At 43.0% G+C, this 19,649-nt stretch overlaps 1 protein-coding gene across 2 annotated transcripts; it reads left to right on the top strand.

The window, feature by feature from the left end:
* The first annotated feature begins 2,253 nt into the window (after window positions 1-2,253).
* LOC147425124 (embryonic stem cell-specific 5-hydroxymethylcytosine-binding protein) lies at window positions 2,254-19,168 on the top strand. Of its 2 annotated transcripts, XM_086499645.1 has the most exons (8): window positions 2,254-2,381; window positions 2,957-3,113; window positions 3,230-3,315; window positions 3,419-3,531; window positions 3,699-3,764; window positions 16,630-16,742; window positions 16,829-16,894; window positions 18,491-19,168. In XM_086499645.1, the coding sequence occupies exons 1-8, from the start codon at window positions 2,290-2,292 to the stop codon at window positions 18,899-18,901; spliced, it is 1,104 nt and encodes a 367-aa protein (XP_086355771.1). In that variant the 5' UTR covers window positions 2,254-2,289; the 3' UTR covers window positions 18,902-19,168. The 2 variants fall into 2 exon arrangements, with proteins under 2 accessions (XP_086355771.1, XP_086355772.1); XM_086499646.1 differs by lacking the exon at window positions 3,699-3,764.
* Window positions 19,169-19,649: the final 481 nt, after the last annotated feature.

The following is a 19,649-nucleotide window of genomic DNA, read 5'->3' as shown; positions in this document are numbered from 1 at the left end:
GTTGTTCCAATATCTCCTTTGTGGTGCCCATCCTAGTAAACTCAAATACCCCAGTTTACTTTTTTTGCACACCGACAAAATTGACGGACCTCCTTTGTAGATGTAATTCTTAGCCCATTTCCACCCTCGATCCCATCTCCCTTGCCTGTGTTAGATATTTTGGGGGGAGGGGGGGGGGGGGGCTTGTCAGTATATGCACGGGCGAAGTGAAGGGCTCAACGGCAGAGGTTTGCTATTGATCAAATCTGATCGTGAAAAAAAAAAAGGGTTTCCCCTTGCGTCGCGCCTGTCCTTCGATCCCTGGACGTCAGCTCAGAGGGCTTTGCCCTATCTATATGAGCTAGCGCGTTTCATTGAGCAGAATGTGAGGCCGCATTAATGAAATTTAGCCTCCCTTACTGCAACGATCCGACGTCTTAGATACCTCACGTCTTGCAAATCGCTCTCTAGCCGTTGATCCCTTTACTCCTTTCGCGTGTCACTTGTTGGGGGGGGGGGGGTAATCACACACTAAAACCTGCGGCTTTTGGAATGGGCACTATACACTGCTACACACTAAGCTCTTGGAGTTGGGCCGTTGTCGCTACCAAATGCGCATCTTATTTTGGGGGTTTGATTTAGTTCAAATGCTCTATACCAAGAGTGTAACTACGTTTCGGCGAAAGGACAGTGTCTAGGCAGCTTATTGGCTATGACTTCTGCTTGACGAATTCAATTGGGTGCTCACAGCCTGCAGGTCTATGGAGAGACATCGGAGGCCATGTTTAGACTAGACGGAGGAAAAGCCTAGCACATGGACGTGCAGTTGGAATGGCGGATGCTGGTTCGCTGCAACAGAAATCTACTTCCTCCGAGCCTGCCTTTTTTCTTCCGACCCCCGCCCCCCCGGAAGACCTGCTCGCTTCTCACAACCCCTCACTCTTTTTCGCTTTTCCGCCACTAGCACTGTTCAGACGACGCGACGGTAGAAATGCAGAAGAGTTTTCTTTCGCGGCGTCATTTGAACCCAGCTGAAGTGCTTGTCCACTCAGTGGCCAACGGGGCCAATCTGTTACTATTTGTTCTCATCCACATGAGCACGTGCACCCTCGTGATTATTTGTCACCCCCTCTGTCAGGTGGAATCTACGATCCCTATTGATTGGGGACGGTGGGATAGATTTTGCATCGTCTTGATGGCGGATTGATCCCCAAGTGATCACAATTAAAGTGAACTCCACGTAAACTTGATGTGAACATCAAGTGACCGCCATGTGATCCCCATGTGACTCCCAATCAAGCTGTGATCACCTTGTGAACCCACCCATTTTAAAGTGATCATGGTGTGACCTCAAGCATCCCAAAGTAATTTTCAAGTGAACACAATGTGATCCTCACCAAGTCTTTTTTGTTATATGATTGAACGTTCTCACCTTTACTTCAAGTAATGTCAACAGAAGAGATTTGGTCTTTGATGTTGGAGGCGATGAGATCAACTCATGGGGTAGGGAATGGTCATTTGCTGACTATTCCGCATAATATTGACGACCCCATGGTGACCGACGGAGGCCGGGAGCCATGGTGGGAGTCAATATTATGGGAATGGTCAGTAAATGACCATTCCCGGCCGTCAAGGTCGTTGGGAGGGGGGCCGAGCGAGTGTTGCCTGCATTGTGCAGTTGCATGTGATAGTGTACGACAGTTCATGCAATGTGTTTTGACAAGGCGAGAGTAGGGGAGTAGGCAAGACTCGAGAGCAGTTGGAGCAGCAAGATTTTTTTTTTTTTGCAGAAGTTTATTACGTACGCTGATTTGGCTTGCACTAATTGGAGGACTCCAGGAGGAGGTACGTATTCTGTTCGCTGACTTGGCTTCAAATGATTGGATGGGGGGGAATAATTATGGCATTATCGATTCCGGTTGCGGACGTGGCATGCAATGATTGGCAATGATGAGATCGCATTTTGGTGGCTGAGTTGGAGACCGTTGATTGGTTGCAGACTGTCAATTGCTCTCTGATCGTCATGCATCGAGCGGCTCTGCAAGTTTATTCTGCGCAGTAATGCAATCCAGATCAACGGCGAGGATGCAGTGCCCCCCGACAAGCGACCTTGAAGGGAGCTTAACAGATCGAAATCTTTTTATTCCTAAGAATAAACGGACGATCCTGATCGTGGACCGTTGATCCTGAGACGGGCTGTCCAACTTCCAAGTTTGGGCCTCGGTCGATCTTTAGCTCACGACATCCATGCCACGTGGCAAGATATATAAGCTCAGTGTGCATCATTTTCATATTTGACCGCGAACGAGAATGTGCGGGAGGGCTCGTTGTACTCTCCGACCGGAAGACGTTCCTGCGGCCTGTGGCTTCAACCCTCCTCTCCAAACTCACAATGGCGAGCGGTACCCCTCCCCCCCCTCCCTCGCCCAAAAAAAAAAAAGAACACACGCACAGAGAGAGAGAGAGAGAGAGAGAGAGAGAGAGAGAGAGAGCTTGGTTTCCCTTTCGAATTTTGTGCGCGTACAGAATCTTCCGAGCATGGTGATTTCATTATTTCCTTTGATTTAGAGTGGAAGTATACAATGCATTATATCATATTTGTCTGGCAACCTATCAAAGCAGTGGAAGTACTGATACTTCGTTTTGAGGAAAGTGTGTCTTGCACTTCAGCTTTTACCTTAGAAAGGTTGGATAAGGAATCTTCAGGAGGATTCTTGGAAGAGTGCAAAAATAGGTATATTCGATGACAAGCAGAGAGATACTCAGCTCAAAGCTTCAAATATCCATTAATAAGTGTCACGAATCCGGTTGAAAATTAGGCTAGTTTCTGAAAATGAGTATATTAGGTGAGTCTAGACTCTAGTGGACTTGTTTTCTCTGATTGTAATTCTCCATCTGCATGCCCTTTGCTTTAGTTTCTTGATCATGCTATGGGGAATTTCTGAGATCCTTGTTTGTCTTTTGCTTCATTGAACAGCTTTCGGTCATCCTATAACATTTCACCTGGATCCTACATGCCAGTAATAAGACATCTTCAGGAGGAAAGCAGTAAAAGTCCTGTGGTCCACTATATGAAATGGGGCCTTGTTCCAAGTTTCACAAAGAAGGCTGAGGAGCCAGACCACTTCCGCATGGTGATATTTTTAATCCTATTTACTCATTTTATGCTTCATGCTGGTCAGACTCATTATGTGCGATAGTTTGAACAATTTGCCGGTGTCTCATGGAAACTGTCGTGAGTTACTTGCAGTTCAATGCAAGGTCAGAATCTGTTCATGAAAAAGCTTCTTTTCGCAAACTTCTGCCTAGGAGTCGCTGTCTTGCAGTTGTGGAAGGGTATGGCTAACTTTTTCTTTTCCAATTTTGCTAGGTGAATATCAGGTGCCATTTTGTATTCGTTAAGGTTCTTCCTTTTTCCTGTCATCGTTATGGCTTGCAGATTTTATGAATGGAAGAAGGACGGGCCAAAAAAGCAACCGTACTATATTCATTTTGACGATGGTCGGCCTCTTGTTTTCGCTGCTCTGTTTGACTGTTGGACAAATAGCGAAGGTGCATTACCAAAAATTGTAGTGCTTGCTGTGAAACATTTCCATGTACGAATTCTTCTTGTTTTTATGTGTAAAGTTTAAAGGCCAAGAAGGGAGGTGTTTCTAGTGTGTGCAATAAAGCACTTTTGCTGATTGCTTTCGGTTACCTACCTTGTTATGCAATGACAGGTGAAGCGCTGTACACCTTTACAATATTGACAACATGCTCCTCCAAGGCATTGTCTTGGCTCCATGGTGAGAAGCTTGATATTTAATACGATTCCATAGACACTTTATATACTACACATGCACTGAGTCTTAATTACTTAGAGAGGACATGTTATTCGGCCTATTAGCTACTCCTTTTTGGCTTTGGGAATCTATAGTCTTTTGCAAGCCGATAGAATTTACATCAGATTATAGTGGGCCTATGTCAGACATGGGCAGGAATCCTCCGAGCTGAGAGGTGGGCTCAACTTTTCATGGGCCAGGGAATTCAGGCAGGTGGACACTCAGCCAGTGCCGTGGTGGCATCCAGCTCAGTACCTAACTCCTCTCGTAATTGTCAGACTCCCCATCCTCGCCCTAGAGCTTCTTTTCTCACACTGATTGACTGCCACCCTCTAATGATTTGATTTGTAAATACTGTCATAATGTTGCCCTTTTCAGTGTGATGCAGGAAGGTGGACAATTGTAATTAATAGTTGCTTACCCACATTGGGTGCCAGCTCGTACATGGCTGACAGCCACTGTCTTGCTTATTTATCTTTGCTCTGGGTAGAGTTAATCTTTTTGACTTCTTGTAATTTAGAATACTTATTCATCTATGTAGACATTCAGATTTCACATTGTGAAGTTTTCGTCCGAGTTGCGACCAGTTGATATTGTGGAAATTCTTCCTATTCTTAGTGGAGGGTATGCCCTATCAACTACCTTTTTTGTTGCATTAATTCTTTCTATCTGAGCTTTTTTCTAGTGCTAGGCTTCATCTTGGCCACGTCTTCCCTTGATCTCTAGAGTCTTGACAGAAACTCAGTACGTTGAACTTTGTGTTGATGTATGCTCGTGTGTGTGTTGTGTTGGGAGAATATGTTACTACCTAGTTCTTCACGCACTATTGGGCATTGATGACGTTAGTGGGGATGTTGTAGTATTTGGTCAATACTATGCATGATGAAGTTGACGGTTATTTTGTCTTATGAGTGATTGCCATGAGTCTATAGCTGCACTGTCCTTCATAGGTGAATTTGGGCTCTTCGTGGATTCATCTAGGTATATGTTTTAGTCGTATTAGTGGACTGGCAGAAACTCAGTACGCTAAACTTTGTGTTGCTGTATGCTCATGTGTGTGTGCGTGTGTTGTGTTGGGAGCATATTTTACTACCTAGTTCTACATGCACTATTGGGCATTGATGACGTAGTGGGGATATTGTAGTATTTAGTCAACACGGTGCATGATGAAGTTGATGGTTATATTGTCTTATGGGTGATTGCCACGAGTCTATAGCTGCACTTTCCTTTATAGGTGAATTTGGGTTCTTCGTGGATTCATCTAGGTATATATATATTTATTCAACTCAAGTGATAGTTTAAATTGCTTTCTTTTCAATTACGCAATGTCTTTTATGTTTGAAAGTTGCATGTCTTTTCTGTGTTTATTTTTGTTTAGCTTGTGAAACTTTTGTAAATTACTTGCGAGTATAGTAGTATAATCTTGTATTGTTAACCTATTTAGTATTATCACTTGTGTGGTTTCCATCTATTCTATTTGTAAGCCATGAGTTCTAGCACATAAATGATAATACACCCAATCCATTTCTTCTTTGACATGTGCAATGCTTTCATGATTGTTTAGAGTGAGGGCCTAAGCGTTCTTTTATTCTTACAAGGGATGCCCAAAAGCAGAGCCCCAAAAGCAATCAGTTCAAAAGCATTGAACCCCAAAAGCTAGCATAAAATGTGCCGAGCGCAAATTATGAAAATCCGTACAGCTTGCCATGTCAGCACAGCAGCATAAAATCCGGAAGATCCGTACAATCCTACCACGTCACCATGTGTATGGATTGCCACGTCAGCATGTCGGTGTGATTTACGGAAATCTCTTCCAGAGGTCAAAGCTCGACAACTCCGACATCCGCGAGAATGTCGTTATTGCCACGACAAGATTTTGGTATTTAGGGTTTTAGGCCTCTCGGCCAGTGCTCCATAAGTTCTTTAAGTTGATTGGTTCATTTTCTCTTGTCCACTCAGTTGTTTCTCTTTCAGTTGGTCATGCCACGTCATCACTTTGTGACACCAACCTATGGAACTTGGCCAAGGGGCCTAAAACCCCTAAAAATAAAGCAAGGAGCCAAAATTGCATAGAGCTGTTGTTATGGCATTGCCGTACGGACACTCTGCGATTTTCGTCGACTCCTGACGTGGCATCGTACGGATTTCCGCGTTTTATGGACGGGCCATGGGACGCTTGCTTTTTGGGCTCCAAATGTGCCGAGGGCCTTATTTTTACTCAGTTTCGCGTGCAGCGTTGAGAGGAGGAGGACCCTCGGACGTTGTACTTTGAGAAGCATAATAATAAAGAAATACCCAGAAGGGTGTCGGTCTTTAGGGGCAGTGTGTCTGGGTGTAGAACTCCGTCGTGCCGTGTCATCTTTCCTCTTCTCTCTCCCTCTATGTTTTTAGTTCTGCTTAGTTGTTTCTAGTTTTCTCTCACATGTGTTGTTGTAGATCTTTGGCTTGGAGTGTCCAAGTATATCACAGACTCTCTTGCTTCTGCCTGTCCTCTGTCTCCTATTGGCGGGTTAGTGCCACATGATCACTTTTGTGACATAACTTCCCTTAAAAGAAAAGTAATCGTCCTCAATTATGCTTGCAAAATAGAAACGGACAGAGAGTAGCTCACTAGACACTAACTCTATGCTTACATGCATTTGACCACTTCAAACCATACACTGGCACAAAGACACAAGTGATGAATAATCATAATCACATTCACATCGCTATCTCTGTTGAGATCTTAGACATGAATCATGATCATTATGACTTATTTACGCATCACATCTAGACCGCATTGGTCTCACGGATGTCTTGATGCCCTAAATCTCGTAACTCCGGATTCACATAATTTCTCGACACCCGCAAGAGATCAAGGCGATCTGGATGTGATGAGAAAATGATATATTGAATTCACACTTTATGTCTGAGGTTTTGTTGTGGACAAAGATGTAAATGTGATTTGTGAATGTGATCCTAGTGCATCAAGAGTTTTATCTGGATGAGATGACTAGACACTAATCTGAGTGCGTCAAAAGTTTTGAAAGCATGAGATGGCTCCATAGTGATCTATATGCATCAATAGATCTGGATTAGACTAGTTTCATTGTTTGAATTCGAGTGTTCAGTGTGAAATATGTGAATGTAGATCCGAAATTTAGTGTGAATTAGGGTTTGTCAGGCTGCATGCTTTGTGAATGTACTGACTTGTGGGAATGGTCATTGGCATGTCTGCATGAAATGCAAATGTGATGACGTGGCATTCCAATGAGAGAGGACCTGTTTAAAGCACCTAAAAGTGGCCGTAACGAAGTCGGACTAGTTTGTAACCTCAAAATATGATGATGTGGCAGTTGTACGTACATCCCGGAATTGGCGGCAGATTTTTATCCCAAAATTTTAGGAATCTATTGTTAACTTGTCATATCTGATGCTTTTTGGCCTTGGGTGTTTAAATATGAGCCTTGGGGTCCTCTTTTGCAACTCTATTGTGCGTAGACTACAAAGGGGGTGCTCTTGATTGCAAATTATCAATAAAGAAGAAATACCGAAAGGGGCGCCAATCTTTGGGGCAAGTGCATCTGTCATGGGGACGGGCACGGGCACGGGCACCACGTGCCAACAAAAAGAACAGACTGAATAACAATTGAACTCATAGAGAGAGAGTGTACGACACACGAGACGGGGAGGGGCAAAATTCCACCCCAAGAGAGCACTCGCCCCAAACCTTGGCGCCCCGTTCGGTATTTCTTTATATTGCTTCAACTCAGAACAAGCTGGTACTCCACGCTCTGCACCTTCACTCGGAAGCGTGCCAGAGAATGAGCCCATGGCACATATTTAAAGACTCATAAACAACTGGTACATATCACACTCTAATTGAGATAGGTAAGCCCTCTTGTTTGGTCGCACTAGGCGGTGGAAGATAATCCGTTACTGTCTATGTGAGTGAGAGAGAGAGAGAGAGAGAGAGAGAGAGAGAGAGAGAGAGAGAGAGAGAGAGAGAGAGAGAGAGAGAGAGAGAGAGAGAGAGAGAGAGAGAGCTGCTGTGCCTAGCGAAATTATTAATCCGCCAATATCTCATTGAGCACTTTGAATTTCTTCTAAGGTTGAACCCTTTCAACTTTAGTTCTTGTACTTCCTTATACGCCTTTTGCAAGTAAAATGAATTGGGGGTACCTACTTGAAAAATACAACATAATATGAGACTATGTGCAACGGTCAATATGAAATTGTTAGTGAGTGAGTAAGTGGTCATAACTCTCAATAGGTAGAATATGTCCGTGAAATCTAGGTGTAGTACCACTTGCTATGATCCTTGTGCCAACCACTTCACGACAGTGATAAAGGTAGGTGAGAAGTCATCTAGGCATACCATGTGCTGAGCTTGAAACATTTGAGACCTTCATTCGAATCACAACAAGAAGAGTGAGTTCTTCATGGAGGGGATTTGCTTTTGGCCACTTGGCACACAAATCGAGTTTGGAAGGATTGGAGGTGTATGTAAGGATTGGAGTGCATGTCATCAGCCTCTGAAACCCATGAATCAACAAAATTAATGGAAGATTATATGTTGTCTTTCAAGACTGTTTCCCTCAAAGGTTGTGTAACACATAACATCGTTTTCCGCATCAAATAGCCGTCTTGTATGGAATAGCCCGAAACAATCTCCTCAGTCTGTAGCCGTGTCAGCAAAGTCAAGATTTGTGGTGTACTGATCAACCATATCCTCGAAGCTTCGGTGGTGAATCACGGAAATGGCCAAAACCAATGGCTTTCGAGACAATGCATCTGCCACGAAATTCTTTTGTCCCTGAACATGATAATCTGGAAGTGAAACTGTGACAAGATGTTAGCCCATCGCATCTGCTTTTTCGAAAACTGCTTCTGTGACAAGTAGCAACGTAAGCTTTGATGATCCGTAAAGACTGTAAAATCAGTTCCGAGTAAATAGTGTCGCCACTGTGTAAGAGCATGGATCACTGGCAATAGCTTTTTCTCATATGTCTGTCTGTGCTACCAATTTTGGCCATGAAAACATCCTGCTTTCGTAAGCAATAACATGGCCTTCTCGCATCAAAACTGCTGCTCCCAGACTACAACCACAAGCATCACAATAAACTTCGAAAGGCTTTTGCAAACCTGGCAAAACCAACACTGGTCCGGTAGTCAATTTTTCTTTGAGTATCTGAAAAGTTGTCACCTCTATCGGTCCCCACATGAAAGAGACTCCTTTTTGAGTCAGCAAATGCAAAGGTGAAGCTATTTCTGCAAACTTCCGAATACCGCCAATAGTAAGAGCACAAGCCCAAAAAGCTTCGAAGTTCGTGAACATTCTTTAGTTTAGTCCACTCACGAATAGTCTCAATCTTGTCTGGGCCCATCTGCACTCCTTCTGTTGAGACGATGTGCCCCAAGAAATGTATCTCCAGTAAGAAAAACTCACTCTTTTTGGCATTGATAACCAATCTATGCTTTCCACAATGCTTGAAAGACTTGTAGCAGATGATGTTTGTGCTCTGCTTCATTCTTGGAGAAAACTATAATGTCGTCAAAGAAAGTGCCCACAAAAGATTGATACTCTTGGAAAATCTTGTCCACCATTTGATTAAACGTTGCTGGAACATTCGTGAGTCCAAAAGACATCACGAAATATTCGTACAAACCAAAAGTTGTCTGAAAAGCTGTCTTGTAGACATCCCCCGGAGCAATTCGGATCTGATGATATCCACTTTTCAAATCAATTGTGTTGAAGCAAGAGGATCCCTGAAGTTTGTCAAGGATATCATCGATCCTTGGGATAGGGAATTGGTTCTTGATGGTGATTTTATTGAGAGCTCTATAATCAATGCACATTCTCCAAGATCCGTCTTTCTTTAGTACCAACAAGACCGGAGAACAGTAAGGTGATGTGCTAGGTTGGATGAGACCCTTTTCTAGAAGGTCTTTTACTTGGTTCATGATTTCTTCATTTTGGGCTCGACTAACTTGATAAGGTGGCCGATTTGGTGGTGTACTTCCAGGAATCAAATCAATCGTATGGTCCTCAGGATGAGGAGGTAACTCGCTTGGTGGGCCTTCAGAGAAGCAATCAGCTTGTGTGCGAAGAAATTCTTGTTGTTCTTTATCCAATTCAAACATATTGGTTCTTTGTTCATCATTCAATTCTTTCAAGTAGATCAAGTAAACGAAAAGATTGGATTTCATTAATTTCGAAATGATCGAAGCCGATACAATAGGGACGGACTCGCCCTTCAATTCTAAATCAAGCACAATTTTCCTGCCCTTCTCATTCGTCAATGGCGCTTTCTTAGCCCGATAATCAACCATGGCGTTGTTCTTGTGGTACCAAGGGATTCCTAAACACCCTTCCAAAGGCATGATGTAAATCCTAAATACCCTTGACAATGCAAACAAAGTTTGCCAATGACAGGTGTAATGGCAACATCCCGTCTGAGTACCGCTAAAACTGCCTCCGCCTGTGGCCCCATTCTGTTGGGCGTAATTCCAAGTCGAGCAGCCAATTTGGGTGAAATGAAGTTGGCCTTGGCTCCTCCGTCAAAGAAGCTGAGGGCTTCCTGATCTCGTACTTTGCCCCATGCGCGGCAAAGTTTTGTGCTTTGATCCATCTGATATGGGTCGGTCCCCATACAATCTGGTACTAGTCTTGCTTTCATCTTTCATGTTCTGCCACGTTCTTTAGCTGCTCTGGAGCTCTTTGGCCTATCTTCTGATTGTCCTCGCTGTGCCTTTTTGGGGCACCTTGCAGAGATGCCTTCACCATGGAGGCTGTCCATTGGCACAAAAGGAAATTACACTTTTTTGGACCCACAAAAAAATGAGCAAGCCTTCCCCTCTCAGAAGAGCAACTCTACCGTCCACTTTTTAACACAAAACCTGGATCGGTGTGATTGAATTGAATCCAACAGATACATACTCAACAACACTACAACTACAGTACAGCTCATTGGACGTCAAAAAGCGTACAAAATAAATTTTGTAGAGCTACCTCCATCCCTTGTGAATGACGAGAGAGGTGTAAGAAAGAGTATGAGATTTTTGCCACCGACTCTTGTGAATCTAGCTTGTATATGCATAATGTATATGTAATGAATAATATAATGTATATTCTTATTTTTATTATATTTTTCATTATATGTTGTTTTCAAATGATAATGTGCAATGTGCATCTTTCACCTTGTTCTATAGAGTCAAAACACTTCCCCTCCTTGAGATAGTTTGTTCTCTGTTCCTCTGTCAATCAGGGTCGTGCATCCTTCTTTTTCTGAAACTTCTTTCTTCTTCTTTTATCATTTGTTGAATTCTATCCGGTCCTTGGTGTCGAAACTTGATCAGTGGGGTAAGTCAGATTACTCGAACGCATAGCAAATCCCCGCTTAGCATGTCTCATCAATTGTTGTATGGACTTGAACTTCTGCTCAAGGCAGTAATCTTTCATCTCTTTGGAAAGTCCACAGCAAAACTGCTCGATTTGCTGCTTAAAATTGACCTTCTTGAAAGAAGAGACCAGTAGAAAAGCATCCCAAAATCTCTCACAATAAGCATCCTAAGTATCAGCCAAGAAGAAATAAAGAGCCGTTTTAATTTTAAGCACTTGGTAGGGGCTTCTTTCCGTTACCTGTAAAAGAACAATGGCCCACCACGTTCGGGCATTTCCTTTTAAGAATGATGCTGCCCTCCTGATTTTGGAGTGCTTTGAATAGCACCCTCCAGAGAATGCTATGTCAAACTGCTGGGAGCATCTTGAAATCCTGAAAAGGATTCAAACTTTACTGACTGTCTGCCCTCCTTAAATTCCTTGGTCTTTTTGGCCTTGTCCTTGAGAAAATCATATTGGCTGGCTCTGTAAAAGTGTTTAAAAAACATGTGGTTATCGGAGTCCGAAATATTAGAGGAGGATGAATCCTCAGTAGAACTATCAGAAACATGTCGAGATCTGCTCTTCTTTGCCTTCTTCTTGTTCTTTCCAAAACTCTGATTCTTTTTTCATTTCTTCCCCTTTCTGTCCTCTTCGCTCGAATCGGAAGAGGAAGAGGTGTCTGAACTGTCAAAAGTGGATAGTCCTTCGAAGCGTACATGCTTCTTCTGTTTTCTTGCACTTGCAAAAGAAGATTAACGGCCCAAATAACCGGGGTAGTCTGTCTCCTTGTTGCATTTCTTCGATGGTTTCTTTGTCCCCAAAAGTTGGTTGACTCGTCTTTCGACAACGCCATCAAGTTCTTCTTCAGTAAACATCCTTGGGGTAGGAGGTTTCTTGAGGGCTGATTTTATTGGTGAGTCAACGGCTCTCTGCCAATGCGTATGCACTTCGTCAATCGGGTGCCGGGTCAAAAATTTGGCATATTGTGGATCCTTTGCAAACTGGAGCATCTGCTTTGCGCACTCATCAACCTGCTGTTGACATTGCATCTCCATTAGCTGATACTGCGTAGGCCGAGGTGTTATGTATTCGTGATCTGCTAATCCATTTGAATTTTCCGTGCTGCCTTTTGTTCTCGAAGTGGTTGGAGGAGTTGTGTGATTCTTGTCGAAATCATGTGTGTGGTGGAAAAAGGGATTGGATTTCTCGGTAGATGAGAATTTGATTGAGCTCTGATACCACTGTAACAAACTTGGACACCCCAAGTTTGGAATCTGGCACGACACACGAGAGAGAATCACTTTAAAACACTTCACACTTAATTCACAGTTCAATTGAGTCGACACGGCCTGACGTTAATGTTCGAGCAAAGTACAGGTGCCCTTGGGTCACCTTTGCTCACCGGCTCGTCAGCACAAGTGAGCCAGAGAGAGCCCAGGGGACTTATCTAAAGGCCCTTGGCATTGGGAAAAGCAGAACATGAAAGGCCTTCAACTCAAAAGCATTAGGCTCTCCAAAAGCAACTAGCACAGAAAGCGGAATTCCGTACAGCCTTCCATCAGCACAGCTAGCGCAATATGCGAAAATCTGTACAGCCAGCTACGTCAACACTTTCAATGTAATTTGCGGTGTCTGTACAGCCTGCTCGCCAGCTAGCCATTATGGTCTAGTGTCCCTAGGACCCTGTAAGTTAGGACACTTATAGACATGCCACGTCATCAATTTGTTACACTGACCAGTGCCATGTGGCAGGTGTACTGGATTCCGTGTTTCGCGCTACAGTATGTTGACGTGGCAGTTGTAGGGATTTTCGCAAAACGTGCTGACAGCTTTTTGGGCTCAACGCTTTTGGACCAGATGCTTTTGAATTTGAAGCCTTTCATGTAGCTATTTTCATAGGCTAAGAGCCTTTAAATATGTGCCACGGCCTCATTCTCTGGCACGCTTCAATGTGGAGGTGCATAGCTTGGAGTACCAGCATTGTATTGAGTTCAAGCATTATAAAAAAATACCGAAAGGGGCGCCAAGATTTGGGGCCAGTACTCTCTCGTGGTGGAATTCTGCCACTCTCTATCTCGTGTGTCGTGCATCTCTTTCAGTTCAGTGTTATTTGAAGTGCTTAAAGTTGTTCGGTGTGTTCTTTTCTACTGGCACATGGTGTGCGTCCCCGCTACAGTTGTATCAGAGCTTCAGGCGTCTGCTTTTTTGAAATCATCGGTCCCACCAAAGAGCAGACAGAGGAAGTTGGCGCTTCCAAAGTTTACACGAAATTTTATTAAAGAATCCTCGTGTCCCGACCCCGGACTTATTAGCCACTCCCACCCTTGCTCCATCGCGCATTAGGCGTTCTCCCGTCTTCATCGCTCTGTCTTATAGGGCACAAGCCATAAGGAACCCAAGACATGGCGTTCATGGATTCGGCATATTACTTGCAGTTTCTCTCCGACGAGCTTCGCGACATTCTTTCATGGCATCCTCAATAGAATCTCCCGATGGTGCAAAGTTTTCAACAGTTTCTGAATTACATGTTACCCCCATGGTGATACCTCCTCCTACGGCACCAGAAAGGACGAGAGCTTCCAACCGGCAACCTTCCCAGCCGTCTGTTGCAATCAAGGGAGTCTTCATGAATATGGTGCAGCCACCTGACCTTGATCGAGTGCCACCACCGTTGCCCTCACCTCCCCCACCACCACCGCCACCAAGCTACAATGGTTGGAGTCCGTATGGATACCCTTATTATCCGTAGCTGAGATACGCGTCCAATCAATCGAAAGATTTTAAGGATTGGGACACAACAATCAAATTTTTCACCTTTTTCGGAGTGAAAGATTGGAAGAAAGCATTGCAGGTCCTACAACAATTCGACAACATCTATGCTTTGGGGGACTTAGTAACACACTATTTGGATGTTTTGATTTCTAGCGCTTCTAGTATTTTTGCTCTAGCTTCACAAATGCTAGCCTTTATCATGGCTGATAGAAACTCAGCTCATTTATTTTACAGAATACGTTCAAAGCATGAATGACCTCTATACAAACCTGCACCTACTCTGGGGCATTGACGACGTGAGTAGGGATGTCGTAGCTGTTGTTCAAGCTATGCATGGTAAAGGTGATAATCTTATTATTTCTGTTTGGACAAGCAGCGAAGTTGAGGTCACATATTGTAAAGTTTGGATCTTTGTACTTTTTTGGTTTTTAGCCTCTTCTTTGTAAGTTTATAGCAATACTCATTTCTAGTATTTAGCCTACATTAGGTCTTTGTTCCTTTAGAAGTTGTTGTGTAAAGTCTGATTTCTAGGACAAAGTCTTTGAGATGTCTTATCCTTTTTAGTTTTAAGTAGAGTACTTGTTTCAAGTTTTAGCCAAGTAAGTTGCTTCAACTTATTTTGTGTATGCCTTTTCTAAATTAAAAAAAAGAAGAAGTAAATAATGGTTTGTTTTATCTAGTTTTGTTTAATAGCAAATAAAGTGTTTTGTTTTTCTTTTTTTCCCTTGTGTCTCTTGCTTTTGTAGTTTTATGAGTGTTTTATCCCTCTTATAATTCGTGAGTTCAGACTATTCTGAACTTATGAAGGTATATATAACTATACAAAAGAATCCAAGATTTCTCAAGTAGCGGGATTTCTTAAAGATAATGCTATGGAGTGGTGGAGTTCAATTGCGACACAACCACACCTGGCAAGCTTTCAAGATAGTATTTGCACGTAGTTATATGACTTCTCTCTTTGAAGTCCAGATCTTTGCAGAATGGGGCAACTTGAAAATGCTTGCCACAAAGACCATGGACAACTATAACCAAAGTTTTCTTGACGTCTATCTCCCGTTGTCCTTCTTTAAGTTCATTCCCTTGGAGGACCAGTGCGAACGATACACCGTTGGACTACCATCACCATTGCAGGAATATTGTCTGTCCAAGCAAGTCTCAACCATGCAAGAGCTTATGGACCATGCTGCGGTCGGCTACAAATTGATGAAAGGCAAGCTAGAGTTTACTATAGAAGCAACTTCGGCCAATAACCAAAACTCATGACAAAAATGAACAAATTCTCGAGATTCTCGTGAAAGTCAATGGCAAAGGCTTTGTTTGACGCCTCAACAACGAGACACCTTATCACAAGAAGGCCGATGCCTTTGGATGTTTTCAAATAGGGCATAAGTATTCGTGTTGTCCCCATCACACTGATAGACCAGCGGAGCCAACGCCCGCGCCAACGGTAGATAGAACCCGAGGACCATTTCTAACCGAATGAGCTAATCCGGCCGTTGGACTTGTACCTGACATCTATGGCATACGCCTTGAAAGTACAAATGAATTGTGTCGAGCATATGGGAAAGTCAACGGCTTCAAAGCCCGCTACTGAAAACTTCATCTATCCAGAATTCTTGAAGGAGATGGACTTTGATTAGGATCCACAGGGTGGCGAAATCGAAGCAGAGTTAGCTACCGGTCAGACCCAGAAGGTGGTTCCTCTCATTGGTGCGCTTCCAGTGACCATCCAAGGATATCACGGAAAAGCTGATTTTCACATCATGAAGTTGGGCAATTGTGACGTTCTCTTGGGCATGCCTTGGCATGACAAGAATGATGCGACACTTCAGATCCGGAACCGTACAATTACCGTGATGCAGAAGGACAAGCCAGTCGTCCTTAAAGTTCGGCTGTCCGAACAAAAACTGAATGAATTATCTAGTTGTTTTAAATACTTTTGAACTCTGTTTGAGGAAGTACTGTTTGGAATTTGTTTGAAATGGATGGTATCTGTTTTAAACCTGTCTCGGTGCCGATTTGAACTATTTAACTCTGGTTTAAATACTGGTTTCAATGCTTGGTGATTTACTCCCGGGTGGAGTCGTCAAAAATGCTGTTTTTGTATCGTCTGAACGTCGGAACGACGCAAACAAGAGCAACAGTCGATATTGGAATTGTCTTTGGAGAGAGGAATCGCCAAAAGACGACTAGACATCACTCTCTTGCACGAGAAACAGCCACTTGAAAAGTGGAGAATTTTGGTGGTATATCAACACATCACCACACCTCAATTCTGCTTCACGATTCCAGCCAGTAGTGACCGCGAATACCCATACTACCAGTCTAGACTACTAACTAAGGCTGCTGGCTGGCCTGCCCAACTGCTTCTTGTGGCTTATACATCGGTTCTAAATTCTGATGGATCTAATGGATCCATCCAGACATGTAGGTCCTGCGAATAGGCTCACAACGGGATAGCACATAGTCCCCTAGGTTTCTTAGTCTATGGATTAGCTCGGAGTCATGGTAGGATGTCCACGCGGCACACCAAGGAAATTAGTGATGGGTGTAATTAGAAAGGTTGCCTCGTGGCCTGTTCTCTACTTCGTTGTTAGTCAAAAGCTGGATACAGATCAGGTCAAACAGAAGCTGTATTTCTTTCAAGCTTATTTGAAGAAATGCTTCCGAACATTGATTGATATTATTTTGCAGATAGGATGCCTGTCATTCTAGGAGATCAGCAAGCTATTGACAACTGGCTTAACGTAGACCAGCCATACGAGTCACTTCGAGCTGTAATGCAGCCTTATGAGCACCAAGACCTGGTAATAGCTACATGGTGTTGCTTCACCGAGGCAAACATCTCAATTTAATGTGAAGCTTTTCTTTTTGGTTGGTTTGTGAAATTTAGGTCTGGTACCCTGTCACTCCTGCGATGGGCAAGACATCATACGATGGACCTGAATGCATCAAACAGGCAAGATTTTCAAATGCCTTATAGGACAGGTGTGTTTTTTGTTTCCTGCTTTCCTTCTTTTGTTCATATTGTCATGTTAAGAGGTGGATTGTGTCTATGTCAAGGCTGGGTTCAAGATTAACAATAGGAGGGAGAAAGAAAGGGTAGGTTATAAAAAAGATGTAACATGGGATTTGAGGCACATGGAAATTACAGACCTGAGGCTGGCTAAAAAGTGCAGATTTGGTGTAAGGTAGAGCTTATGCAAATGGGTGTGCATTGTGTTTTTTTTGTTGCAACTTTTTCTCTCATTTAGTGGCACATTCATCTTTCTGCCAGACCAAGGTCAGCGTTAGCACAAACCAGCTCAAAGGCTAGCAATTTTGTAAAACAGTGACTGTAAGCAGTAGGTTTTACTGTTTTCATCCTTGTGGGGTTTTTCCCTCAGGCCTTTAGCACCGCATCACTATGAGATGGTTGCCATGATGACCATTAAAGGTTCTGGGTAGCATCTGTTCAATTCCAAGTAGTTCCCCATGTCTGTCATTTGTTCTTCCCACGAGTTAATTGGAACAATTATAGAGCTGTCCACATTATCGTGTTCCTATCCTCACCATGGTTTTTGAGCATTCTTGCATTTGTCTGATGCTGATTAGTTTTGTGCTTTTGGTTCCGTCTCTCGTTTTCTCGCCCCTATTTTGTCGTGCACTTTGGCATGGTGTAAGAACTCATGCAGGTGGCTCGATTTAGCCAATCACATCAGCATTTTTCACACATGCATCTTTATTTTTTCTCTTTGGGTTGTGCTGTGGTGGATCTCATGCCTAACTGATTGGATTTGATTAGCGAGTGGGGTGTTGATCCTCTGTCTTGGTATGCTGGAAAACCCCCTTCATCAATGAACCATAATAACACGGGAGGAAAATTACCCAGCTGTAAAGGGCCATTGGTTATAGCTTTACTTTGGACAGGACTGATCACGTTGTTACTCTTAAGGAATTCCTTGTTGTTAGAAGAAATGTTTATGTGGCTTAGAGGCACTTGATACAGAGTATCCTTTAGAGCAGAAAGAACAGACAAATTGTGTACGACTATACAAGAACCAGTTTCAGGGCTAGCTACTGCCTGGCTCTATTTGTAGGAATGTTATGTCTCCTCCTTTCTATAGCGCCGCAAGCATCTTTTCTTTCCTTGGCTCCACATGTTCTTCATTTTCCTCGTTTTAGCCTGCGGTTTACCCCCAAGTCCATGTCTGGAGTCGAACTATTTGAAATGCTTAGTCCATAGTACATACCTACCAGATTGGTATAGTGAAGTATGATCAACTACATCAATTCAGTGCATATTTCTGATTGTGAGGTGTTTCTTCTTTGGGCCACATCTCATAAATCTTGTTCTTGCAGCAAAAACCTTCTTTATTCACTAGCAATTTGCTTGATTTCTTTAAGTTGATTATCCTTGAAAGAAGGTAGTGACCCCTTTTAGTAGTGTATTTGTGTTCTATCAGCTTTCCCTATTGAGATTCCTTCAAATGTGCTTTAGAAGAAGTTTGGGTATGTCTCATTGCAAACGTTATCTTTTTACCTTTCATTTATCTCTTTTTGATTGATTTATCAGTTAAAGGTTGGGGGAGAACCAAGAAATTCCTTGGTGCAACTTTTCGGCAAGCACAAAGATTCTGCTCGGCCACACTCTACTAAACAGGCAAAGAGGGAACCTTCAGCAGAGGAGGAAGATATGGAGGGTTCAATGATGGATGAAAAGGAGTTGAAGGAGTTTTTAGCAGGTGTGAAGCCAGAGGAAGACGTGGATTTGTCAAATACTGGCAAAGAAGAGGTAGATATGGAGAAAGAAAGTAAATTTGTCGCTACTACGGCAGCTGGCATTTCATTGGACCTCAAAGGAACCAAAATGCCAAAGAAGAGAAAATCTCCTGAGGCCTCTCCTAAGGCTAGCACGAAGGCTACCACACCGGCAAGTGCAAAGGAGGGACAAAGGTCACTTTTGGCCTTTTTTGGAAAGCAGTAGTTAACTCCAATCATGCTTTGCAGCTTAGAATCCAGAAGGCTACCTCTAGTAAGTCTTTTGGCAGTTAACCATTAGTCGTGAATGTTTTAGGTTTTCGAGCGATGATTCTCAGTTTTCGGCTCAAGGGTGTCTTTGTTGTATATATATATATTGCAGCCATTCTGTTTTTTGGCAGCTGTCATATTTTGTAATCAAATCATTGCACATCGTCGCATGTTGTAACAACCAACACTTTTGCTAGGAATGTCAGATTTTGCATGTGTGTGATTACTTGGGTCACAATTCACTCATACATGGGCTTATGTAGTAGACTGGGCGGGGCCCCTCAGGTAGGTAGCAGGGATAGGTTTTTTGAAGCTAGAAAGCTACATGAAAACTGATTGGAAGCAGGCATACATTCGAAGCGTCATTTGTTTTGGTGGATCCTATCAACACGAAAAAATTGCTGTGTAGTGCCATGCCTTCATCAAAATGTCTTATCAAGGTAGTGAAATAGTATTTATGGTTTGCTCCAATCGAATTCACAACTTAAGCACACTCGTGGCTTGTAGATCTTAATCTGCTGCAACAATATTTTCATTGTATTTCAGCTGCAGATGAAGATAGATTACAGTTTTGAATGAATTTGACATACTGCAAGCTTTGTAATTGTCATACTTTGGCAATTGTAGTTTCACATTCAATGGCCACAAAGACATTGTTATTTTGTACTTGAGTTGTCACCATACACCTGCCTTTTCTTGCCTAT

This window comes from Adiantum capillus-veneris, chromosome 25 (assembly GCF_014529385.1).
Source record: "Adiantum capillus-veneris isolate H3 chromosome 25, ASM1452938v2, whole genome shotgun sequence".
Classification (NCBI taxonomy): domain Eukaryota; kingdom Viridiplantae; phylum Streptophyta; class Polypodiopsida; order Polypodiales; family Pteridaceae; genus Adiantum; species Adiantum capillus-veneris.
This window is presented reverse-complemented; position numbering and strand designations above follow the sequence as displayed.